This window comes from Neopelma chrysocephalum, unplaced genomic scaffold (genome assembly GCF_003984885.1).
Source record: "Neopelma chrysocephalum unplaced genomic scaffold, ASM398488v2 Primary Assembly neopelma1_59, whole genome shotgun sequence".
Taxonomy (NCBI): domain Eukaryota; kingdom Metazoa; phylum Chordata; class Aves; order Passeriformes; family Pipridae; genus Neopelma; species Neopelma chrysocephalum.
In genome coordinates, this window is record NW_020897714.1 from 7523928 (window position 1) to 7551824 (window position 27897).

General features: G+C 36.3%; 1 protein-coding gene across 1 annotated transcript in view; it reads left to right on the forward strand.

Moving 5' to 3' along the window:
* Positions 1 to 26593, forward strand: part of METTL25 (methyltransferase like 25) — a 47498-nt gene extending 20905 nt beyond the window's left edge. The window contains 8 exon segments of the mRNA XM_027679807.1: positions 1618 to 1762; positions 9936 to 10030; positions 12492 to 12521; positions 13618 to 13691; positions 16049 to 16142; positions 23943 to 24017; positions 24635 to 24706; positions 26253 to 26593. Coding sequence (XP_027535608.1) covers positions 1618 to 1762; positions 9936 to 10030; positions 12492 to 12521; positions 13618 to 13691; positions 16049 to 16142; positions 23943 to 24017; positions 24635 to 24706; positions 26253 to 26351 — 684 coding nt within the window. The 3' untranslated portion in view covers positions 26352 to 26593.
* Positions 26594 to 27897: the final 1304 nt, after the last annotated feature.

The window sequence follows — 27897 nt, forward strand, 5'->3', positions numbered from 1 at the left end:
GCAATGGATTTTTTAGGTGAGACGCAGCATGCGCTGAACTGAGCCCACCCTTTAATCCTAAGGTTCATCTGCCGGGGCCAAGCAAGCTTGGACAATGGCAGTGAGGTCCTCAGGACGTAGGTTTGTTTAGAGTGACCTTCTCATAGATGGATGACCTCACAGGGCTGATGAGCTCCATCTGCCCGGGGGACCGGGAATCGAACCTGGGTCACAGCGGTGAGAGTGCTGCATCCTAACCACTAGGCCACCAGGGGTCCCAGCATGTAATATGTATGATGTAATAGGTAGAAGAAATCCTATAACACTGCCTTTCTTTATGGTGAAAGAGTAAAGGGGAGGTTTTACTGTTTTGCACATGTATGCACTATGTAATACAGATGCATGAGAAAATCAGATAAAATTAGAATGATTATAGACAGGAATCCCAAGTGAGTGACCCTGGGCTAATTTCATGTTGATAACCTGGAGAAGAGAAGGCTCTGAGGAGACCTTATAGCACCTTCCTATACCTAAAAGGGGCCTACAAGAAGACTGGAGAGGGAATTTTTATAAGGGTATGGAGTGATAGGACAAGGGGGAATGGCCTTAAGATGAGGGAGGGTAGGTTTAGATTTGGTATTAGGAAACAATTCTTTACTGTGGGGTGGCGAGACACTGGAACAGGTTACTTTGAGAAGCTGTGGATGCCCTGTCCTTGGAAATGTTCAAGGCCAGATTAGATGGGGCTTTGAGCAACCTGGTCCGCTGGAAGGTGTCCCTCCCCATGGCAGGGGGTTGAAACTACATGATCTTTGAGGTCCCTTCCAACCCAAACCGTTTCCATGATTCTGTAATTCTGTGATTAATAAATACAGCTGAAATTCAAAGCAATACCATGTTTACCGTGCAGATTCCAAGTAATAATGCCAGAAGGGAAATATCTTGTTACGAATGGTGAGAAGAGGGAAAATTTTGATGGAGAAATGGAGGGAAAAGGGAAATTGCAGAAAAAAGAAAGCAGGAAATAGAATGGACAGAAGAACAGAGCATCTGAAGCTGAAGTTCTTCCTTTGTACCTTGGAACAAAATGGCCATTTGTTGTTGAATAGGAGCAGGCATACTGAGAAACTGTGCCAATACTACAGTTTTGGAAATAACAAAGCCTGCTCTTCACCTTCCATGTATTTAGGAAGTAGTTTTGATTTCAGCAACTTAAAGGTGCAGAAATTCCATAGATATGTCCATCCAGATTTACAGCAGTAAATCTTCAGTAAGAAAAAGAAGTAGCAGTGGTGCTAATAAAAAGGACAGGAAAGCTAGGAAAGACAAGAGAAAATGGTTTGTGTCCAGTCAACCTGTAGATGTTCCCTTTCATGCAGCTGTTATTCGTAGTCTTGAACCTCTCATGTCTCATGGCTGGTTTTCACCATGTTTTTTTAGCACTGAAGACCTTTTACGAATATTGAAAAATTCTAGGACAGAACAGCAGGAGTCTTTGTGGAGTTGTGTATTTTTGCCCTACAGCTCACTAACCATTTGCAGATTATTTGTGTTTTGGAGTTTGTTATTATTCATGCTCTTTCAGTTGATGAGGGAGATGCTTTGTTATTGCCTCTTTTTTCAAATTTTTCTTTCTAGGACTGTGTGATGGTGGGTCTGCATACGTGTGGAGATCTGGCTGCAAATACACTACGAATTTTTGCTGCCAAGCCTGAAATCAAAGCAGTTTGCAGTGTGGGCTGCTGCTACCATCTGTTGTCAGAACAGTTTGAAAACCAAGAAGGTAAATATTCTGAACTTAACTTGTGGCTGCGAGTTTGCATATTGAGAGTATTATACCTTTCAATTAATAACCTCCTTGTGTTTTTTCCTTTCCAGTGGCTTATTTAGAACTGGTTTTAATAATATTATGTGGGTCATTCACTCCCGGATGCCCTGTAGCTTTTCTGTTATGCCAGTATTCCTAATATTCTTACTGAGATTAGGGACATTAATGCATAATGGTTTTATGTGGTTATGCATACAGCTGGTTTTATTCCATTGCTTCACTTACAGATGTGGAGGCTTTTATAGTCCAGTATATTTCTATCCTTTCAAAATATTTTGTACCAGACTCTGTCCTTGGATGTCTACATGCAACATCCTGTTATATTGAGTTGTACATATACAACTATGAGCCAATTTAAGTTCTTGTAAGGTAATACTCAAAAACCCACCAATTTTGGTGCTGTGATCTGGGTCATTGCCAGTTTAGACCATTATGTACATGCATAACAGTTTTTCTTGGGGACACAATATGAAAATTATTGGGATTCACACTATAGGCAAATTTTCCTTCAAGTGTGAAGGTTTTTCGTTTTTGATGGAAAGTTGGTATTTTTACTTTGAAGTTCTTTTACCTGAAAATCTCCATAATGATAAACATTTAAGTAGCTGGCTTTCCTGAGGCAAGTGGTACATAACTGAGCTGTCTAAATGACCAGATGCCACAGTCCCAAACCTGATCATCATATCAAGCAAACCTGAGAAAGGGGTGGATTGGCAAATTTTATTTCAGCTCCTTCAGAGAACTTCACAGACAGAAAGGCAGGTGAAACCCAGCTGTTGCTCTTTAACAGTTAGCTGCTCAGGCAGTCTGTTCCAGACTGATCGTGACATGTGCTAACTCTTGCTTACTTTAATAATCTTTTCATGTTGTTTTTGTTTTGCTCTGCAACAATTTTAAAGTGATTTTTGAAGTGTATTAGTCTCAGTTATTTCACAATACTTCAGCTCACTCCAAAACCAAAAGGAAAATACAATTGAAATCCCTAAGTCATAGAAATGCAATTAGTAAGAAAACATACAACTCCTTTTACGCCAGAGCTTTAAGAAATTAAGAACTTTCCATGTACTTGTGTTTAAGTCTGAGTGTCTGAAACATTTGGTTGTTTCTTATTTGCAAAGAGGACATGGCTTCCTGTTCTAGCTGTAGGATTATGTTTTCCAGACCAGTGCATAAGGCTGTACCAGATTATTATTACTCAGACACCACCAAAGAATCAGGTGTTCTAAGTTCAAACAAACAGATATACATGCATGATAATAAGAGAAACTGCAGTTTCATAGCAGTATGGAAATGAAGCCAAATTGCATGTTGGAATTTCTAGCTGTTTGATTTTTCTCAGCTTGAAGGATAAAAATTTGGACAGAATAAAAGAAAATTACAGTATTTTTTTCTTGGAAAAGAGCACATCATGCCAGTGATGCTGAAAAAAATAGATTTCTTTTTTTGGTACTGTTACTATGAGGGTGCATATTCTAAGATCTGTAATGCTGTTGTATTCCCCTACTAAGTCATGTACTGTATGGCTTGTTCATAAATGTGCAGTGGAGAGCTAAGAGTGCAAGGACTGACAATATTTAAGATTTCTTCAAAGGAAAAATGAGAAAGAGTTCAGACTATTATCATATATCTGCTCTACCTGTGCATGGATTTCAAACTGACAAAGCATTCTAGGGGGTGCTAGAGGACTCTGTAACTAATCAGATCATATTGATCCAACAATTCACCTGTACAAGCAGTAAACTAATTTCTCTTGCAGCTGTCTGATGCAAGTGAATTTTGTTACTGCTTCCAAAATGGACCAAATCATAGCATTTAATTAGCGAGTGGCTTCTGGAGGTTATCTGGACCGGATGATGTGCAAGACAGGGCAAACGTAGAGTGTGTTGTTCAGGGCCTTGTCCATTCATGTTTTGTATATCTCCAAGGGCAGTGATTTAGCAACCCATTTCAATGTTTGCCCTCACCATTAAGTTCTTTTCCTCATATCTATTCAGAATTTGCAGCTTTTGTGCATTAACTATGGTCTTTTTCATTTTTCACCGCCGAAAAAAGTCCAGCTTAATCTTTTCTGTTCCCTTTCCTTTATGTAGTCAAAAATAGCAGTTAGATCCCTCCTTGACCTTTTCTGCAGCCCTTTAGTCCTCTTGCCACCGATAAATTCATTTCAGTAAGTCATAGTGGTGGGATGGAGAGCCCAAAGAAGCACTCTAGATACTCTCACAGGTTCTAAAAAGGGGGAATAATCACATCCCTTAACCTGCAGGCTTCACTATCAAGCTTCAGAGTACTATCAGTTTTCTGCCTCCTTTAGAGTCCACGTGTCTGAGTCATATCTTTCCATTTTTTCTGTAAAGACGCTGAAAGACTTGCTAAAATCAAGGTAAACTATGACTGTGCCTTTCCCTAGTTCATGGAACCAGTCACTGCATCACAGAAGGCAGGAGTTTACCAGTCCCTTGTAAATTCCTGCCTCCTATTCTCAATCTCTTTGTTCTTCATGGGCCTAGGCATGATTTCCAGGAAAATTTTCTCCATTAGCTTATTGAGACTTACTGAACTTATTCAGGTCAGACTGAAGGTGGGTGTGGTGTTTGCCTTTTTCCTGTAGTTGGGAACTTCCCTTGATAGACATGAACTGTCAAAGGTGATAGAGTGTGGTCTTCATGTGACACTGGTCATTTCTCTCATCTTGAAATGCATCCCATCTGGTCACATGCAGTTGTGTATTTCCAGTTTGGCTGTGTGGTCTTGGGCCAATATAATCTCTACTGTAGGTAGTACTTCACTTGCTCGGGCTCTGACACTAAGCTCAGGGAGGCTACTGGATGATCTAGGCATGAATCAGAGATTGCAGAGACCTGTAGAAGCTTTACATGGGGAGACTAGTTTGAATATTAGGATGCAGTGATGGATAGGAGATCTTCCTAAGAAGCAAAGAGGATTGGGCAGAATTTGCTGCAACACAGGAAAACACTTATTTGTTTGAAATCAGTCCAGTATGCAAGGTTTTACCTGCAAGGACACAGTGGGAAGTTCTGTTATAAAGCATTTTATAGTTATTTTGTCTTGACTTAGTGGCTTCAAAGTTTTAAAAACTCTTAAAAATGTCATTGCTCTATTTTATATTTATATCATTTTTTTGCCCTCCTTCGAAGTTTTTTATTTTCTTGAGCTGTGCACCCTTAAAGTCAAGGTTGTGGCAAGTCCAGCTCAAAGCTCTTTCCCCCTAAGTAGCACATTTTGCATCTTTACTGCTTCTTTAATGTAAACTTGGGTGGTTGTTCTCATAAGCATACTTTAAGCAGATGAGCCACCTCACAAAAGAGCTGCTGTGGACTGTTGTTGCCATAACCTGCGATGGCTGGGCAGTGTGTTGTTTGGCAGTTAAGATTTAATACCAAGATCAGTCTCGTCTGAGGCCAGTGAAAAATTGCTTTTTCGCTTCATATTAACTGGAATTAACTGATATTCGTAGGGAGAAAATTTACCTGTTTTGATGCCTAACATAACATTTATGTCTGAAGCAGTGAGTTGACAAAATATCAACAAAATGTTACTATAGTGTTCTTGGTGGGCTGCTGAATCACCTTGGTTATCTTAATTTGGGGGGATTTTTTTTGTCTGTGAGCTGACTACAGGTAATAATGCATTACATTTCTCATATATCCTAAAGATAATAAAGATATTGCAAGATTTCCTGATTCAGTTTGCCGTCGGACTTGCTGTGAGTACTTTGGGAGCATTTTTGATGAAAGTAGTGCCAGCAGTCACAATCTTGGGTAATGCAAACAGTATACAGTGTCCTTCTATGTCTATAAATAAACTAAAATCATCTGGAAATTTTTGTTAAGGGACTACATTTCCAATTATGCTGGGAATAATTTTGAATTCTTACTATCATGAAAGTTTTTACTTTGATTTATTAGTAGCTACAACAACCAAGAGGTGCTATGTAATGTCAAATTTCAACTCACTTTAAAAAAGTTGAAGGCAATGGCATTTAACACCTGTCTTTAAATTTCACCGTTCTTATAAGCAGCACCAAATTCTAAGTTTCAGTTAATAAGCTCTTGGAAAATTCTAAGTAGTTTTACTTTGGTACTCTCTAAGGAGAATTGTCTGTTTATATAGAGATTCTTCTAGGGATAAAATATACATAGCCATTAGTATAATTTATTCCTTTGGGGTTTTTCTTCCCTCTTACTGCATTGGATAGTCAATTACATCAGAGTAGTAAGGATTTTACTATCTATTAGAGAGTTTTTACATAAACCTATTTACATAATGAGCCATTATGGCAGATTTCTGGAAAAAATCAGTCTGCTCATGATTTTTAGGGTTAGAACAGTAAGAATCAGGAGAATAACCACAGGGTGTGATTAGACTGTAACAATAGATGAAAGTAACAAGGATCTGAATAGTTACTATTTATAAGTATTTGACAGTTTGAAATAAGACAGGTGTAGTTGTATAGGTACTTTCAGTGATAGCTCTTTTTGAGGTTGGCTTGAGTACTGCAAATCATGAACTCCAGCTTTTGTAAGGATTTCTAAAGTCAGGTCACTGCTGGGCACAGGAATTCTAGAGCCCTCTGGAAGCTGTGGAGAGTAGCTTCTCAACAATGCACTCTGGAAGAAGTCAGCAAAGCTTTTGCAGGATAAACTTCGAGCATTAAAGGCTGGTGAACATAAGGGAAACAAAAGGGGTGCAAAGGGTAGTCAAACTTCACATACAAAATTTGATCAGATTTGTGAAACCTGAAAAGGCCTTGAGTAAGGTGGATTCAGAGCAAAAACTTTGAAACTGAATTTTCTGAAGGATTCCTTATGCAAACAGAATGGCTTCATATCACTCCATTTCACTGAAATATGAAAGATTGCTGACTGTTTCAGAGTATTAGAGTACAGATGATTTATGTGTTTCCTAGGTATATTTTCATAGATATTCCATAGCCAGTGTCTTAAATAGGTAACTCTGACTTGCAATCCTTCTTGAGTTGGGTTCATTTCTCCCGATGGTTTAAACCAGCACATATGGCCAAAGAAGACTTAGTCTTTCCCATGAAGGAAAAAGCCAATTAAGTAGTTTATCTACTTTGTTTGGAATAACAGAAGTAGGCTGAGAATCTATGATGTCATGGAAGCTGGATGCTATGGAGGACCTGAAAAAGATTATTTGTGTTTTAGTACTACCTTGACAAAGTTTCTCAGTGTATACAAAGGGACAAAGTAGGATGTATGTGAACAAATTTGAGGAGGGTAGCAAAGAATAATTTCCACTGAAAAGTCTCAGAAGAAAAAATTACTTTTCAACCCACTGAATTACATCATCGGTCAAAAGCAATTAGGTTTAGGGTTGGGATTCAGAGAGCCACAAAGCCTCTAGGGACACCAGGGCTGGAGAAGGCATGCCAAGGGGAGCACAACATTGCACCAACATCACTGCCTCCACACGTTTCTGATTTGGGTCGTGTCATGGAACTCGAGTCAAGCTTATTTTTCTAGTAACAGTAAAACTGTTGGTCTGTTGTGTTTTAAAGACCATATTTTACTGTAAAGCTTTGTGAAGTAAAATTTACATGTTAACACCCTAGAAACTGTAGTATTGTTCTTAGATGAAAATCTATGAATGGGCTAGTATTAAAGGTATTATAGAAGCTTGTCCCATTCTCTTGGATTTCCTTGTATTCATCTGTGAACATACAGAATTATTAGCTGTTAAAAGGATTTTACCTTTATCTTACTTCTACTACCATATTTTTTCTATAACTATTAAAAAATAGAAACATCAATATAAAATTGCTGATGTTTTATTACAATATTTGCAGCAGTTATTTTATTAGATATGTGATTTAGTCTTTTTTAGAATTTAGCTTGGAGGTAAATTTATAGCAATTTAACTAATACGTTCTAGGATTATAAAATGATTACCTAAAATTCCCCATTTTGTTAACTGTTCATGGAAGGAGTTCTGTCTGATTCTGTTCTGAATTATAACATGATTGCTTCATGCACTGTTGAACACTCGAGCTGTTTCCTGTGAAATCTTCCGTGGAATACCTGTACTTAAAATGTTTCTTGAGTGTTTTTGGAGATTTCTACAGTTTAGAACAGCTGTTGTGTTCTCAGATAGAAGCACAATAAGGTATTTAGTGAGCTATATAATATTAAGTATATCTGAAAGTAGTTGCAGGCATTAAAAGAATTTCCAGGGGTTTAAAATGTAGCTTATAAATATATGAACTTTATAGTGATATATTAATCCTACAGTTTTCATCAGTGTGCTTGAGAGTGGATTGGATATGAAAAAATAAATAGAACTTCAATATTGTAGATGTGTGGTCAACTTTGAATATACACAAAAAATTCTCTCTCACTTGAAGCATGAGTTTCTCTCACTTTTTCTCCTACTTTACAGTTTCAGTAATTTAAATTAAGATGGTGCTTTGCCTGATTATCTTTTTCAAAGGTGTCATAAATTCCTCAGTATTATGCATGAGTACACTGCACTGATATTGGGATTGTAGCTGAGAGGATAGTAACTTTAACTTGCATGGATGATTAATTTGCCTGGAGGACGGTGTAAATTAGAAGGGATTTGCTTGAAAAGATCAATGATTTGATCTTTCTAACCCAGTTTTCAAATTTTTATTTTGAAATATTTTAACATATGTATTAGAAAGGCTTATTAGTGTGAATCATACAATAGCAACCATGGCAGTCATTGTTTTCTTTGAAAAAAAATTATATACTTAATAAGTTCCTACTGCCATCCCTGCAATAGAAATACCCATGTACTCCATGTACTCATTATTAGACTTGAAGTTAATTAATGCTTTAGAGTTTGTCATGAGGCGCTTACAAAGCACTTTCCTAGTGCTGAAATCAATTGTAAGCTGTTTTGTCAAATTATATCTTTATTTCTAAAGAATTTTCTTTTTCCTTCTGCTAATCATTCAGAATTAAAATCCTGTTCTTAAATCATGGTACTCAAATCAGTATTCACCTGCTATGAGCCTCTGACATTCCTCAGGGCTAAAAAGGGAGCAAAGTGTGAGGTTGTGTGCAGAAGATAACCAGCTTGCTTTTACTCTCTAGAGATCAGCTCAGACTAGGCACTACTGCTAGAAAACCAAGGGCTTTGCGGGGGGAGAGTTCTTTATAGTTCTTTTTCTTTGTTTAACTTTTATTAAATGAATTCTACTTAAATGTATCTCAGACTGTTGGTAAATTTGAAGCTGTATTTCTGCTGCTCTTTTTAACCCCATTACATGATTTATTCTTAAATATGCCCCAGTCACCTTCCTGTGCTAAAAAGCCAGGATCCCAGCCAATTTGTAGGGTTTTTTTAAGAAAGTAGTAATTCTTATTCAGCATTTTAAAAAATCAGCTGACAAATGTGCTAATGAAAACTCTCAACATTTAGAGTTTGACTACATTTAAAACTGGGTATTAAGAACATCTATAAAGTAATCTCTGTACTTTAGTTTTCCCACATTTGCATTAGTGTTAAACATGAAGAATTGTGTTGTTATTTAAAATATAAATGATACTGAAACAAACTGAGCACAGATTGTGATGCAAATGCTTCTTGATGTTTTGAAGAAACAGCAAGAGCCTTTGCAGCTGCTCTTTTCTGGAAAGCAAACATTCTGCCTTGAAGCAGAACAGTGTTTCAGAATTTGAATAAACAAATACACATTGTTCTGTGTGATGCTTAAAAGATGTTTGTGATAGAATAGGAACACAATGAGAAGTGGTACTGAAGTCCTGCTGCATGGAGTGACTGCCTGGCCTATATCTTGTGACTCATGCCATAGCATGGGGTGCCAGGAGGATTTACAAACTTTTCTCTTGTCCCTTTGGGTTTTTTCAGTGGATTTTTGTAAAGGACATTAGATTCACTTAAAATTGTTTTGGAAAATGTGAAATTATCAAAAATTCAGCATAAACCAAAAACATGTGTTACAGCACAACATGTTTTTTATAGCACCACCACAGGTATTGGTACTGGATGAGAACAATTAAGTGTTTCTGCTACCATTAACTACTGTTCTTCTTGCCCAATCCATGGTGCATTCTGTAAGAAAGAGAAAAAGTTGTGCCATTTTTTTTCCTCCATTTTGCAGAATGCTGCGACAAAGTGTGGGGATTTCCCATGTGTCAGTACTTGAAGGACAAAGGCTGGTGTTGTGGTCGCAATGCTAGAATGTCAGCATGCTTGGTATGATTCCCCTTCTTCTCTTTTTCCTACTGAGAGCTTTGTCCAGATGTTATAGAATTCATTGTTTTTGGCTTCTAATCCTAAAGCCATGACTTTAATCCAAGACTATACAGAATAACATCATTAATGTTGTAAGCATGATAAATTATATCTAAAAAAATAGTATTGACCTTTCAGCTTTATATATTTTATACTTGCTAAAGGCATGAAAAAATGAGTAGTGACAGAAGTGTATTTTAAGACTGTACAGAAAGGCCAAACCTTTGCTGAAACCTTAACAAGGTAACCCCTCAGGATAACAGTTCCTAGCGAAGGACTTAGGGGGAAACAAGGTAATTGTGGAAGGATTGCAATCAGTAACTCCCCCAATGCCTTCATGATTCATAATATTGAATGTTCTGACTGTTTAAAACTTGAACAAACCTGCCCATTCCAAAAACTAGAAGAGCTCTAAAATCCATGAGACTTAAGAATCTGGAAACATTTTTTTTAACATTGCACCGAGAGATGAAATACTTTTAAAGACCTAGCCTCATCAAGATAGGTTGATGAGCTGTTGTCTAATTTGAAAAAACAGATAGGTACTGAAAATTTCAACCACTTTTAGTTAGAAGATCACTATTCCTTCCCTTTATTAATTTTTAATTTCTGGTATCATAATGAATCACATCAGGTTCTGGCTAGCCTCTGCTGCTAGCTCTGTACCTCTGTTACAGAGAACAGTGTAGACTAAAGACTCAGTGTAGGCTAATGTATTGAGGTTACAGAAACTTGAACTAGCGTGATAATTAAATGCTATCAGAAGAAAGTATAGGAGGACAGTTGTTTAGTATTCATAAGGCTTAAATGTGTTACTCTTGGAAAGTAAAAGAAAAGAATTGTTCGTTTTAGAGATGTTGCTCTAAAACATCACAAAAAAGTGCTTTTTAAAGAGATTTGCCTTTTCTCTTTTTCTTGTGTCATACAATACCTTCCTCAACTGACACATTAGCCATTTCCTCTCCTATTCCATTTCTTTTGGAAAAAGTTTGGGCTGTTTTTCAACAATGTTAGAAAGATAAATTTTGTAACCAAATGACCCCCAGGAGACAGTACTGTTCATGCCCTATATATCTATTATAGATTTCTCAGAAATCTCAGAAATTTGGCAGTTAAAAGCTTTTTTTGTTTAAATATTCACAAAAGGCAAAGAGTTCTCTCGTGTCACTAGATACTTCTACTGTTAAGTTTGTAATTCTGTATATGCATTTTTCATGACTAGGATTTTCCTTGCCTTCTAGGAGGTACAAGAGAGCCAGCACAGTGCCACTAAGCACTATCTTTCTAGGGGTAAAGGCTGGTTAGCAGAGACTCAGTCTGCTGAGCAATGACACTCAGCATTCAAATTGGTTGATGTGCCAAGGGTCAAAGGTGTTGGGTGAGAGTTTCATTTTCAGACCCATACAATACATGTTAGAACCCCCATCCATCTCCTAAACAGCAGCATATTCATGCTGGTAGGAGAACTATAGCTTACACAGCAAAAGACAAACATCATAGTTGGCCAAAGTCATGAATGAACTGCATCTACTTGGACTGTGTTTAAAGAACAGTCTGAAATACAAGGTTTAGCTCTATTAGTAGGAGAAGGAGGAGTGGATGATTGAGTAACAAGCAGTCTTATTTAGTGTAGTGAAGTTTGGGGACTAAAGGAAAATGACCTGTAAGTGGTGAGGCATTTCTGGTTTGCTGTCTAATTTGATGTAATATCAAATAATTTACTGAGTTTTTTGTCTTCATTTCTACTACAATCTTTAAAACTTGTTTAAAATTTTATAGGTACAGTGTATTTTCAACTGTGAAAGGATATTCCATGCTTCTAATTATTTGTCATTTTTTGTCACTATGGATCATAAAAATCAAGTAGTCTTTAGCACCTACATCAACATTTATAGTATGAAGAATCTAGTGGAAAATAATGCACAGTATTTTAAACTGCAGTCTTTCTGAAGTTTTATTTGATTTAACTTTATATACAACAGTTCAATTTATCTGACTACTAGGGATTAAAAGTAATATTGTACATTGAATGAGTATTTACTTTTAAATAGTCAAATATGCAAAGTGAATTATTTGTATTTCAGTAGGAACAGACTCAAGAAAAATGCATTTCTTTGTAGTATTTTCACTGAAAGTAATCCTCTGAAATTCTCGTACAAGACAAAGAAAAACAAACAAATTTTGCGTGTATCTAGTTCCACACAGTCGGATGTTGTTAGTTCTCCTGTAAATAAACCAAAATAACAGGAGTAGCTGATTAAGAGTACCTAAAGGTATTAACACTTTAAAGTGTGCAAGCTTGTGTTATGTCACACCATTAGTCTTTTAACATGTCATCTCCTCTAACTTTTATACAACGTGTTTATAAAATGTTATGATAAAGAATAAACATATCAGCAATTTAATTCCTTGACTCTTAAAGGCTTTGGAGCGAGTTGCAGTTGGCCAAATGGTAAGTAATATTGTTTATTTTAGCCATTCTAAGATAAAATGTGTTCTCCCCCTTTGAATGTTCTTAATCCGTGGCCTTTTATTGAACTCCTGCATATCTGGAATCTAAAATACTGGCATATACTAGGTCAAATCCTGATAGATAGCATGTGTCATCATGAAATCACATTTTTATTGCTGTGGTTGTACTTAGTGAATCTGTTTTCTTTTAACAATTAAGAGTCCGAGGAAAAAAAGCACAGCTTAAAATTTGAGGCATTAAAATACCCTTCCTAACTTCCTTCAGTATCTTTCAGCTAGTACATAAATTCAGTGTAAATGTCCTTCTGATAACCCTGGTTTGGATCACTCTATCCCAATGTTTTATCAACTAATGTTAAAATAGACATTGTTATGACAAAAGCTTGAACCTGTTAGAAACATCATCATTCTCATTTTTATCCCTGTATATTTTTTCCCTGTGAATATTTTGAATTATTGTTGTGCAAGTTATCCTTTAGGGGATGGTGGACACCAACTGTGCAAGTATTTAAAAGGCAAGGCTGAGAGACTTCTTTCCAAATGTAAGCCCACTGACCCCAGTAGTTTTTTCTTGTGAATTTTTAATTGACAGTCTTTAATTATTTTTATGCAAACAGATCTTCCATACACAAAGATATGAAATTTTCAGTATGTTCTTTTTTTTTTAGCATAGTAGTTTCTGCATGGTTCAGACTACAGTGTATGATGATTCAGCTAGAGAATTATGCCTTTTGTATTCAAAACAGCTTAGCTAAATTGTTATTTATTTTGCATATTAGAATTTGGATCACGATCAGTATGCTTTCCTCTGTTCTTTTTGCCTCCATCAACCTTTGATCTTCAGAGTTTGAGTTTCTTTTTTTTTTCTTGCATTTATGGTTATGTTAGAATCTGACCCAAATACATAATTTTGACTGGATGCAAGAACGTTAGTAAATTGTCCTCTTAAATCTGTTATGACTGATTGTAAAGAACTCAAGTCAATAAGTCATTAAGGAAGCCAATACTGGTTTTGTTACTCTGATCCTTATTTCAGTGCCAATTTTAAATCCTTGCTGTTGTAAAATTTTTTGCAGCTGCCTACGGAATCATTGTTTTATCGAGCTGTTCTTCAGGTTATTATAGAAGAAATGTATGGTGTTACCAAAAGGTAGGAAGCTCTGAATTCACAGAATATCAACCACAGATCTGATCCTCTTCCACCTCTATTCTATAGAGAAAGTATTTTGTATATAGACATTAGTATTAAAATGCAGGAAAGATTTACTCATCCTAAATCTATATCACAAATTTATTGCCCTTCCTTTACCTGTAGCTGAAGTAGGTTCTCTTTGGTACTGGGTACATGGGTGAAACATATGTTCACCAGAGAACACTCAGCAAATTTACTAAAAAGTCAGTGCAATCCTGGGCTACCCTGTCATGCAGAGGTCCTGGCAGCTTTAATACTGCAGAAGGGAAAAGGCATTTCCATTTGTCCTGAGAAAAACTACTGAAAGCTCAATGACCGTGATGGCTGTAAAGAGCTACTCACTGCCTGTGCCTACCCTGGCAAGTGCTGCCTCCTTGTAGAATGGGATTTGGAGAGCTGCTGCTGAGGATCTGACATCTGCATTGTACTCTTTCTTGTGGTTGTAGTTGGATTAGATTTTATCTAATTCTGGGGGATGTATGCCTGTTTACACTTGGAGCATGTCCGGAAGCACACCTTCCAGTTTAATTTAGTTTGAAATAACCCATTTTTTGAGCTCTGATACTATTCCACAGTGTGAACCAAGGCTTGAGAGGTGGGGAAAACCAGAAAATTCACTTCAGCAATATACTCCAGATCTAAAATAAGTGCTAATGCTGATACCCCCAAAACTTATGCTAGATGTAGAGTCAGACAGCTTATCCTTCAAAAGGTTGAATTCCTGAAAGAAGAAATACTTCTTTATTTTAAAATTACATAAAATATCACACAAAAAATCATGGCTGCTCAATTGTAAAGAAATGAAAAAGTGTGAGATAGATGTTTTATTTGTTAAAGGAAGTAGTTAAGATTATACTTTTGAAATTAAAGCAATGACTACCTTGGAAAGAACTCTCCCGCCCCCAGTTTTATTTCTGAGCATGATGTTATATGGCATGGAATATCCCTATGGTCTGTTCTGTTCAGCCATCCTGGTAGTGTTCCCTCTGCACTTCTTGTGCATCTTCAGCCTACTCACTGAGAGGCAGAGGGAGAAACAGAGAAGGCCTTGATACTGTGCAATCACTGTTTGGCAGTAGCTGGAACATTGGTGTGTTACCAGCACTGTTTTAATCACAAATCCAAAGCACAGCACTTTATGGGCTACTGTGAAGTAAGTTCTATCCCAGACAGATCCAGAAAATGTCTCTTCCCCAGTAGCTTGTTATAAGAGTCAGATGCCTATCTTCCTAAGAATGACATAACAGTATAATCGTTAACTGATTTCCAGACTGCATCAGCCCGAATGTTTAGGTGTATCTCAGTATTAAATATGACAACAGAAATGATTCTCAATGAGTGGGGGTCCTTGACAGCTAAACACATTAGAACTGCCACTGAGTCAAGTCTTTCTGTTGACCTCAGTAGATGTTAGTTCTGGTTTTTAGATAAGGAGGTAGGGTTTTACTAAGAATAAAGAAGAGGAAAGGTTTTAAGCTAAGATATTTCTATCCAGTATTTCACTGGGAGGGTGGGGAGGAGTGTATTTCTTGTTAAGTTATTCAGTAGCTGAAAATTCTGTATCTGAAAATTTAACTCCTACACTGCACAGCTGGAAGAGGAATTATGTTAGGACACAGTCAAGAAAATGAATTCAGGCTAAGAAAAACTTTGCATGTTGTTTCTCCAAGATATTTTAAACACAGAGAAGAGAAAAAAAACTCGAGTGGCCTGTTGGGATTCTTCCTATATGTTTTTTTTTCCAGTTTTTATGCATTATTTTAACATGTTTTCTGAAAAAAAAAACCCACACATTTTGGGCTGCCTACAAAAGCAGACTATTCAGTTGTAAGCAGGAGAAAATTCTGGCATCATTTAATGAAATAAAAGTTGCAGGGATAAGAACATAAGGTAACAAACGAAGTGGCATTTGCTCAGTCCAGTAGCTAATGATAAATAAATTACAGCAGCATTATAGCAAATTATAGAAGTATAGAAGGAAATATCTGTCAGCAGAAATAAGAATTTTGTCATTCATATAGGGAAATAAAAATATTAGTGAAAAAATTAAAAACAAGCTTCAACTAATTTTCAAATTTTTACATAATAACCTTACTATAACTATAATACAGTTATAAAATTGCTGTGTCTAGAAATTACTTCAAGTATTAGCTTGATTGCTTTAAGTGGAAGGAGGAAAAAGGGCAGTTGTTACTAACTTCGCAGTAGTAACCGTCCAACTGATTTATTTCTCCCAAATTAAAAATTAAGTTAAAAATACATGAATTTCTGTTGTTGGATGTATAAAAGCCTACATCTCAATGCTGTATTTTCAGTGATCGACATGTTGGAAAAACTTTCTCCAAATCATCCTCCTTCATAGATTATGTCAGAAGGTCTCTGAAAAAGCTGGAACTGGATGATTCAAAGGTGAGTCACTAGAGACTAAATGAAATACTTATATCCCTGTAAGTTCTTGAAGTCAGCACCACAATGGAATGTTTAAGCCACTGGCTTGATTTACTTCCTATATTGCTGTATGAATATAAAGCATTATCATTTTTATTAATATTAATAGAGCAAGTCCATGCTTGTTTATATATATTCAAAAAAAACCCCAACATCAAAGTTGGGAGGGTTTTATGTTTTTTTTTTTGAAACAGACTTCCATGTTTAAATTCTTTCAAATATTCTGATTTAAAATTACTTTATTTTAATGACTTTATATAAAACCAATCCTTTTTTCTACATGGTGCTCGTAATCATGATTTTTTAACGCTTTCTATTATTTCTGAAGTAAATCCTACAAATCTCCTTTAAGGCTAAAAATATAATACAGTATTTTATACATGTTGTCATTTAGAGGTAAATATACTTTTCAGATGCTGAGTGAAGCAGGCATGAAGAACTTCTTGCCTGTGCTGATACTATACATGAGTAAAAGTAACTCATGCATCCTTTTAAACCAGCTGAAATACTATACTATACAAACATGTTGCCTTTTTATCTTTATTTAAGTTTAAACTGAAAGAGATTAAAAAAATTATGAATCATGAATCACGTAGTAAATGCTTTGACCCCTTTTGATTTTCTTTTTTTTTGTTTTTTTTTTTTTTTCAATATCATCATGATCTTTTTGGACACCTTTTGAAACTGAAAATGTAACATTATAGCAGGATAGGGATTTCAGTCTGTGCAGTATGTTTCTCTTACAACTTAAGTTTCCAATGTATTTCCAGTTTAGTTTAGCCCTTAGTCTTCCTAAGCTGCCTTTGAAGACCTTTAAAAGCCTAATACCTCTTTTTTCCTTTAAATTAATAAATGTCAAGGAGAAATATTAAAATAACTTTCCTAGATAGAGAAAAATAAGTAAATTCAAAATTGAGTTTTAAACTTACCAAAACTTTGGAGATCGTATTTATGTTCTTGAGTGTCTTGTCTTAGTACTACAACTGCTCAATTGGTCAACAGATGGCAACATAACATTAGGCATGGAATATGAGTGTGTAAAGATAACAACCGTGCTGTGAGAACAAGTTGTGCAATAGAGACACTAGAGAGTACTAGGCAGATGGTTAACAAATTCAGTACCATCAAAGAAAAAGCCTTAAATTAGTGTTTAAAATCTGTAGTCAAAACATCAAATCACTTAAAATTTGCCGGGCACATCAAGCATGGACTGTGAGAAAAAGGCAAAACCAAATAAGCAAATAAATTCAAATGACATTGGAGTCATGCTTACAACATTAAGAAAAAGACTTACGCCTGAAGTTTGCAATACTTTCAAAGAATTATATTTAATTCTCTTTGCAAATGTAGTTACTTGTTTGCTTTTCTGTATAGGCACCAACATCATGCATTCACCCCAGCTGAAAGTAAAATGTGTCTTTCTCTCTGTGTGTACAGTCACCCAAAAGCAATAGTGCATTTTTTGTGCAATAATCAGTTTACAAAATTATTGCTTAAACTCTGCTGGTGGAAATTTGTTCACTGTTTATTTTTAAACCAATAAGCATAGAAACTTTGTGTCAAGAGGTCTGATTTTAGACATGCTGCCTTTTGCTGGAAAGAGTCTGGACAAATGCAAGTTGCCCTGAGAGAAAGATGTCTGTCAACACTGCTTCAAACTGCACATTTGTGTGGTTGCTAAAGACCTGATTCAAGTCAATGCTCACTTTTGCTTATGTTTCTCCTCATTTTATGTGCAGCTGGCTGCATACTGAAGACTGGATTTTATGCTGATGTAAACAATATTATTTTTTATTTCCCAGCTATGTTGAAATCTGCAGCAGCACAAAAACAGTGCTATTCTGATACTACTGAGAGAAAAATTGTAACTGCACCCTCAACAGTGGTTCTGACCCTGCAGTTTTCATGGTGGAGTCAGCACTATACCTACACAATACTGGAGAATGTGTTAAATTCCTCTCTTCAGAAAAAAAAGCACTTACATAGCTAAAAATGTGATGAAGTCCAAACATTTGCTCTCAAAGACAACAAAAATCAGAGAAATTTATGTTTTCTGACTCTGTTTAGAAATGAACAAAAGAGCAGCTGTTCTGCATAGACCAAAAGTCTACTTTGTCTCTGGCAGTGGCCAAAAACCAATGCCTTGGGAAGAATATAAGGTGGAAGTAAGCATACAGGAAGCTTATTTCCAGAATAATCCAAAATGTCCTTGTCATTCACAAAAAAAAAAGGAAGGCAATCACTGTTTTAATACATAAATTTATTTAGGTTGTATTTAAAAAGCAGCTAAAACTTGGTGACACTGTGTAATACAACCAGAGAACTATGAGAAAAAATTGTTTCCATATGAGTCTCTGTTTTACATGTGCAAAAATATTTTCTGAAAACCAGAAGTCAATTGCTCTACCCTTATCTACCAGTGCTGTAACCTCGCTGTAGAAGGCTACCAGATTTGAAGGCACAATTTGCTGTTAGTGAAGCCATGTTGTCCGTCACCTACCACCTCCTTATTTTCCATGTGCCTTAGCATAGTTTCCAGCAGGATCTCCTCCATGATCTTGTCAGGCACTGAGGTGAAACTGACTAACCTGTAGTTCCCTGCGTCTTCCCTTTTTCTGTTTTTGAAAATGGGTTATGTTTCCCCTTTTCCAATCCATGGGAACTTTACCAGGCTGACATGACTTCTCAAATATTCTGGATAGTGGCTTAGCAACTTAATCTGCTGGTTCCCTCAGGACCTGCAGATGCATCTCATCAGGTCCCATGGCACTGTGCATCTTCAGGGTCCTAAGATGTTCTTGAACCTGATCTTCTCCTACAGTGAGTGGTTCTTCATTCATTCAGTCCCTGCCTCCTTCTGCAACTTGGGTGGTGTGGCTGGAACACTTGCTGGTGAAGACCGAGGCAAAAAAAATGTTGAGTATCTTAACATTCTCCATAACTCATGTAGCCAGGTCTCCTGTTTTCTTCTGGAGAGGGCCCACATTTTCCCTAGTCTTCCTTTTATCACTGATGTACCTATAGAAGCCTTTCTTGTTCTTCTTGATGTCAGCCAGATTTAATTCTGAGAGGGCTTTAGCTTTCCTGACTTGATCCCTGGATGCTTGGACAATATGTCTGTATTCCTCCCAGGCTGTCTGTCCTTGCTTCCACTTTTGATAGTCTTCCTTTTTGTTTTTGATTTTGTCCACCTTTCTTGGGCCTCTCTTCAGGGATTTATCACATGGTACTCTGCCAAGCAGCAGGACATGTTCTCCCACCTCCCTTGGTTGACAGGTGCTGTTAAATAAATCCAAAGATGTTTGATAGACATTGTGCTTATTAGTTCAATTGTATTGGGATTTCTAAATTACTTCTCTTTGCTATATTGACTTTGTGCTTTTGCAAACTCCAGACTATTTAATTTTGAGTTTTAAAGCTGGTAGACAATAGTGAAATCAGAATTTATGCAAAAGTACAATTTTCTTTTTCACTAGTTGGTTATTTTTGTCAGACAAGTTTTTTTTTACACTGGGTAGATGAAGATGTGCTTCTCTTAGCTTACCATTGACTGTCCTTGGGTTGTAAATTCTCCTTAGCAGTGACTAGTGGAATATCATAAAATGCAGTTTGCAAAGGAAGGGACATATGATTAAGAATCTTACTGTGTGGTTTAACTTTACTGTTGTTTTAAAAAGTGTTAAAAAGCCTCATACTTAAGACTGGGGAACTGTCAGTAGTGAAATTGTATAGTACATTAAGACATGAACTAACCTGAATATATACAGCTGTGGATGTAGTCTACCAGGACTTCAGGAAAGCCTTTAACACCATCTTCCACAGCATTCTCCTGGAAAAGCTGCAGCCCACAGCTTGGACAGGGGCACTCTTTTCTGGGTTGAGAACTGGCTGGATGGCCAGGCCCAGAGAGTGGTGGTGAACGGTGCTGCATCCAGTTGGCTACCAATCACTAGTGGTGTCCCCCAGGAATCAGTGTTGGGCCTAGTTCTGTTTAATATCTTTACTGATGATCTGGATGAGGGGATTGAGTGTACCATTAGCAAATTTGGGGGGGAGTGTCAGTCTACTGGACGGTAGGAGGGCTCTGCAGAGGGACCTGAACAGGCCAGATAAATGAGCTGAATCCAGTGGTATGCTGTTCAACAAGACCAAGTGCTGCGTCCTGCACTTTGGCCATAACAACCCCATACAGCACTACAGGCCTGGGACAGAGTGGCTGGAGAGCAGCCAGGCAGAAAGGAACCTGTGGATACTGATTGACAGCAGACTGAACATGAGCCAGCAGTGTGCCCAGGTGGCCAAGAAGGCCAGTGGCATCCTGGCCTGGATCAGGAATAGTGTGGCCAGCAGGACCAGGGAAGTGATTCTTCCCCTGTACTCAGTGCTGGTGAGGCTGCTCAAGTGCTGTGTCCAGTTCTGGGCCCCTCAATTTGGCAAGGACATTGAGGTGCTGGAGCAGGTCCAGAGAAGGGGCAGCAAGGCTGGTGAAGGGTCTGGAGCACAAGTCCTATAAGAAGTGGCTGAGGGAGCTGGGGTTGTTTAGCCTGGAAAAGAGTAGGCTCAGGGGGGACCTTATTGCTCTCTACAGCTGCCTGAAAGGAGGTTGTAGTGAGGTGGGTGTCAGCTTCTTCTCCTAGGCAACCAGCAGTAGGACAAGAGGGCACAGTGTCAATAACATCTTGAGTGTCAGTAACATAAGCTAGATCTTTGAGTGCAGAATCAATCTTAAGACAAATACATGATAGATGTATTTGAGTTTCTTCATGTTCATAGTTTCAACATCATAATGAAAGAAAAACGTTCAGTGCATATATGTGGAAAATTTTTTTTGGCTACACAAATGCGAGGCAACCCAAAGAACAGTTGCATGGACAACTTGAGTGAATGAATGAGGCTTGCTTTGCATGTGAAAGTTCAGTTCTTCTGAAAATACAAACAGTAATCTACTCCTACTTCACCTTGGAAGGATAGCAGATGGTTGTGTCAGGTACCTTTTAGGAACCAAAGGCAGATAGCAAACTGTTGCAGTTTCAGCCAAAGCCAGTGTTATCTGAGTTTTAGTCTTCTTCCAAGAAATTGGCCACATGGCTAACTACCAGTTACCCTTTTCATGCCCGTCTCTATTAATGCTTTTTGGTGGACACTTTTTCTTCTTTCCAACTCACTAAACTTTTATCTGAGACACAGTTTGGAATACTACCTAATCTATCCGTGACAGCAGGATGCATTCAGTCAAAATGTGTAATAAACAAGGAGGGAATGGAAAAGGACATACTTGAGTATGGCAATGTCCAAGAGACATTTTTGACCCCCTTTTTATTTGTCAGACATTTCACAGCTTGTTTTCTTTCAATTTGAATGCTTCATCTTGAAAAATGTAGAACATAAAGGAAGCAAAAGCAGAAGGGTTTCATGATCACATTTTTCCAAATATAGATCTTTGTATTTTAATTCCAAATAGCCTGTAATTTCAAAAATCCATTATACTGAAACCCTATTAATATGCAGTTGAAATGGAAAGCTTATAGGGCAGAGGTTAAATAAACTATTTTGTTTATTTCATATCTGTTATATTTTAGTTGATTTGACTCTTTAGAGGGGAAGAGAGAAAAAAAAACCTCTAAAATATTTGCACAGCTCTACAGAAAATAAAATAGCAATAAGATAAAAAAAAATTCCTCTTAGTCCACATTCATACTGCCTGATCAGCTACTCGACCTTGCATCTGCAATTGGGAAAAAGTACTTTCTAAATTAAAAAAATATGATTGAAATACTACGAAAGTTTTTCTAAGCCATGTTGTTTTAAGGCAGAGTTAGAATTTTGCATCATCCCTGAAAAATATTTGTCAGATCTTCTAAAAGCTTCCTGTAATGGAGACTGACAATGTTGCCAGTCCTTAATTAACCTCTAAGAAAAAAATTTCTTCAAGGTTTTGGCTAACTTTTTTTTTTCTGCAATACAAACCCTATCCGCTGTAGACATAGTGAACAAGCTGTTTTCTGCTTCTTGGTGATAGCCTTGTAAACACTTTTATTATGCCCACTCTCAATTTTGTCTAATTTAGCCTGATCAGTTCCAGTTCTCTGAGTCTTTCTTCTTAGATCATGTTTTCTAGATTTCTGATCTCTTTTCTCTCTCAGGGCTTATTCAGACAGTTCATTTCTTTGAAATCTGATGCCCAAAAATGGATGCAGTATTCCAGCTAGAGCTTTTCCACTGCCAGAGTTGAAGGATTACTTCCTGCACTTTGCAGGCTGCTCTCCCATACACATCATAGAATGGTGATTGCTGGCTTTTTGCAGTAGCACAACTGTGACTCTTGCTCAGCTTATGATCTGCTATTTCTCCCAGACTGTCATTTGGTGTTCCCCATCCTGTACAGCTGATTATTTCTGCCTGAGTCTAATCCCTTCTGCTTTTCTGTGCAGCATTTCATACTTGTTTTCTAAGCAATGTTCCAATTTCTGAAAATTACTTTAAGTTTTGGCAATGCCTTTCTGTTGCACATTAACAGACCTAATTAATCTGATTTCTATTATGTTGTCTGAGTTCTTAATGAAAATACTGCATTCCATAATAGACCTCCAGTCAGCAGGTCTTTCAGTTGTTCAAAGACTCATTAGTAACTACTGTCTGGTTATGGTCATTCAAGCAATTTTCACTCACCATATAGTACTTTAATCTTAAACTTGTTTCTTAAATTTGCTTATCAAATTATTATGTGAAATGTTGTCAAAAATCTTTCTGAAATTGAAATATATGATAACCAGCTGTTTTTCTCTGTTGTGAATCCTTTTACCCTCCTTACAAGTGAAGTAGACCAACTTGTGATTTGTTCTTGATGAATTCACATGGACGAATTCATCTGCTTATCTTGTAGTGTTTTTAAATTCTTTATTTGTTCCATTTTTTTGGTGCATTTAATTTGAACTGTGTGTTCTATAACAAAAGACATACCCTCTGACACACCCTCTTTGAGAACTTCTCAGTGACAATGAGTAATAGTTCTGAGGTTCCTTCAGTCCCTTCTTGGCTATCTTAGGATGAAGTTCATAATACACACCTCATTTGAAAACTTATAGTTTTTTTAAATGTTCCCTAGTTTGTTTTCCTATTTTAGGCAGAGATTTTACATCTTTGCAGCTGGATTAGCCACATGCTCTCAGATGATTCTTCTAATAAAATGTTCAAAAATGTGTTAAACACTTCAGCTTTCATAGTCTTCTGTCATAGAGTCATAGAATCATTTAGGTTGGAAAAGACTTTTAAGAGCAGCAATCATTAACTCAGCACTACCATGTCCATCAGTAAACCTTGTCCCTTGGAGCCACATCTACATGTCCGTCAGTGCCGTTACTTTTCTGCTAAGTTGTGGTCTAGCTCATTCCATAGCCATGAAAGAATAGATATACTGCTGTTGAGGAGGGGATAAGATATAAGATATATGAGAATGTTATCTCCAGTTACTGTGTAATTGTCATTTAGGAATGACTGGAGCTTTCTGAATAATTAATGTATCTCAGTATTTCATGTCAGTGCAAAATGCTGTCTGAAGAACAGTTATTGTAAATTAGAACTTAGAAACTGCTATTGGAAAGTAATTATAAACCTTAGAAAAGGACTAATTTTAAAAACAAAACACGGATTTCATTTTGTAGTGTGAATTTCAATCAGGAAACAATATTTAATTGTAAAGTTCTCTCTCAAAAAAAGTAACTAGAAGAACTCTGATATCTTTTTTTCTTAAATCTCTTGCAGCTCCCAGACAGCTGTATAATGGATTACTATGAAAAATACAAGCACAGAATGAATGAGTTAGAAGCATTTAATATGGTAAAAGTTATAGCATTAATACTATTACTTTGTATATATGTGCTAGTCTAGAACAAAGCCCTGTTAAGTTTTATGTGGAGGTAGACTGTCTTACATTGGTATGCAATCTCAAAAAACAAAGCAGCCCGCCCTTCCAAACTTTGGAGCATATCCTATTCCAAAACTATATTAGGTGTAAGTAAAATAATAAAGCGAATACATGGAAGATTCTTTTTCAAGAGAGATATTACACTGGAAAATGGCATGTCAGACTCCTTTTAAATCTAGACTGGTCTCCGTGCAGTTATTTCATAAAAATTCTTTTTATTAAAATTCATTATTTTCCTCTTTAAAATTGTTCTGCTACATATAGTATCATTTTCTTATTGGACAATGTCTGAAAACCAACTAAATAACATAGTTCCCTGACTTCAGAGCATTCCATGTATTTTTGTCTCTAATATAATCTATTTTGAAGATGTCCATCCCATAGGTAAAATTAGCAAACTGACGTTTGTACAACAGAACCCCTAAAAAATGATTGACCTTCCCAGACTTGTTCTGAGGAAGTGTAGCCATTTGGAAGTGTATTGCCTGTCTTTCCCAAAGGGATTGTACGTATCTTATCTTTCTTTCAGTTGAAGGTTATTCTGGCTCCTTGCATAGAAGTTTTGATACTTCTGGATCGTCTTTGCTATCTCAAGGAGCAGGTATTTTTGCATTATATTTTATGATACCTAAAGGCTACATCAGTGAAATGAGGCTATTTCTGTCTATTTATTACAGTGCAGACCAAAAGTCTCTGTTGCAGAATTATTATTCTCATCATATTTGCAAAAGTGTAAGCATTCATTCCATTTAGTATAAACATATGCCCAGCAGATGTTTTTATTTTCAGAAAAGCAGCAACAGTAAATTTTATGTTCTTTTAATTGTATGGTAATTACTAGTCAATAGGCAGTAAAACATAAATTAATTTAATATGAAACAAATCTCATTTTATACAACGTTGAGATATTTATTAATTAAAAAGAATATTAGAAATGCTAAACAAACATTGTGCTGTTCATGCTACAACTTCCAATTAATATGCTTTAAAACATGTAATTCAAGAAATTTTGAATTAGATCCAAAATGTTTATTATTTCCTTTTACTGTTTCTTAATTAAGATCAATGATGAGAGAGGGTGCACTTTTTCCAACTGTATGGCTCAATTGAGGTACATTTGACTAACATACAGTCTGGATATATTTTACAAGTATAGACCTAGGATATAACAAGGGAATGCTACTACATTTATTCCATGATGATTTATATTACACTCTTTCTTCTAATGCTAATTTTGAGCTTGGCCTGTTTAACTCAGAAGCAGCAGTAATACTTTTTCTGCACCAATAAACATTTTTCACACAAATAATAATTTGCTAGGAGAAAATCGTAGCATCTTCCAGCTTCTACTCTGAGCCATGGTCAAAATAAATTTTTTAAATAAAGTTTAAACTCATTCATATGAATAGCTATATTTTCCCACCATAAACCTTACATTTTAACAGCTCCATTTTATAATAAGTGAAAACTCACTTTATTCTCTGCCAACTACTGAGCTGTAGTAAATGTATGCTTTTGTTCTAACTGGTATTTTTACAGAGAGGCAATTTGAAATATTTAAATAACAATGTATTTTCCCAAGTGCCATAGAGATCTCTATGATTTCCAAGATGGGAGATCAAACTTGCTGCATTTAGCACTAATTTGCCTTTTCTAAATGTAATATATGCATTAATTTAATCTTGTACTGGTTGATTCATAAAATATGTTTAGGATTTAAAATAGAAATTATAAAAGCCATATGCGACATGATGACCAGATCCAGCTGGCCTGATTCATTTGAAAAGTCAGTTAATTAGCTTCAGAAGTAGAATGTGCTGCCTAAAATGAGTATGTCTTGATCCTTAATTTCTTTGCTCTAGTTCAATCAAAGAACAAATCCTTATTGATGAAGGAGGGGGGGGAAGCTATCATTTGGTAGTGCCAGAAATAACTAAATGACTTGAAAATGCATCCTGTTATGGGTGTCTGTTTTTGCACAACAAACTTTCCCTGATTTTCTTGTTAGATAAGTAGTTTTCCTGCTTTGCATTAAGGATAATTATTTTTATTTTCAATTTTGTATTTCAAGATGTGAACCTATTGTCATATCTTAGCTTTTAAGTCAAACACATTTTTATGTACTTCAATCATCCATCGTTTTACAGGAAAACATTGCCTGGTCTGGACTTGTGAAGTTATTTGATCCTGTGAAATCCCCCAGATGCTATGCAGTTATTGCTCTGAAGGAAGTGTCATGTTCTTAAGTGGAAGCAAATTGCAGAGAGGTTGAAAATTCTGAACTGATACTGTTGTTTCCTCTCTTTTATTCTGTTATTTTTAATTGATTCCTTAAGTACACTGTTTGCTTTTCAGCTGCAAAAGAAAAAACTGCAATACCTCTGAATCCTCAGAAATAAATATCTCCTTTATAAATATGATGGCTTTCTTATGTCAATTATTAAACAATGTTGAACATCTGACTTTATTAAAAAAGTTATGACCTATACTGTGTGATTGCTATTTAAAATAGTTTTTATGTTCCTTTTTTTTAAGGTACTATGCTTATGTATCAATACCCTTTCTCTTGATATTTCTAATCTCAAGATTATACCTTCTCAACTTTTACCAGTGGCTGGTATCAGCAGTCTCAGACAAGGCTCACTTTTTTTCTTTTCTGGGTCCAGATGCTGCAAAGTATAAACAGAAAAATAATCTGCACTGTAAACAAGAGGCTTGTAGACTAAATAGAATTTTTGTGCTTCCCGTTCTGCAAGTTATCAGGACCAGCTTATTTGCAGACCAGTGTAAAAGAGCCTAGATAGTGACTACCTGCAAAGGACAGTTTTGTATTAACCCTTTCCTCCTTCAGGCATTTTTCTGGCATGCACTTGTTTGCCTGTCACTCTGAAGAAAAAATGTGTGTGTTCTAATCCAGTGGGAGATTTCCCAGTGCTAAATAATCAGCTGCCCTGCTGGAGTTCACTCTGTAATCCTTCGGTTCTATTGGAAAGCTATTATCTAGCCAAAATCTGTTGGGTATAAATACTTTGGTACCTAGGTGAATTGAAACTTCCTAGCCAGTTTCTTGTTGTCTGTGCTGCATTCATGAGTGGGAAATTTATTTGTTGATGTGTTTATCTCAATGGGTTGCCTAATTAAACTTGCAGATTTTCCATCAAATAAAAAAGAGAAAAGTTTCTATTTTAAGTCCTAGTGCTTTTATTAGAATTTTCCAGCATATATAAAATATAATTAACTACTAGTGCACAGAAAAAAAAAGGACAAGTAAATAATAAAATACAGCATTGAAGAAGAAAAGGGGGGAATACACCTAGAAGATGAGAATAATAGAAAATATTTTCATACTAATTGTTTAGCAACAGTAATAGCGATGGGAGTCAGACTGAGATAGTGATGTGAGTAGGAATGAATCTTATTATGTTGCAGTTTGCAAAATATAATGAGAGCTTGTGAACATGGCCATTCAAGAAAACAGAAGTAAGGTATTTTTCTAATGAGTCACATATTTATTGATGTGTTCACTTGGAAGAAATACTTTTTTTGTGTGTAAGTTCTCTGCTATCTATTTTGGAACTCCCAGTCCTTATTAGCTCCATGGTTCCAGTATGAGCTTCTCACATTTGTTTGGTGCCAGTACATTCAATCCTTAGAGCTACCGAACACCTTCAGTACCCAAGGAAATTAACAGAAGTTGCAGGTGCTCCCAGCATCTTTGGAGTAGAGCTAAGAAAAGAAAAATGAGGCCTTCCGTATATGCACCTTTTGTTATATATAGAGTACCAAGGAAAC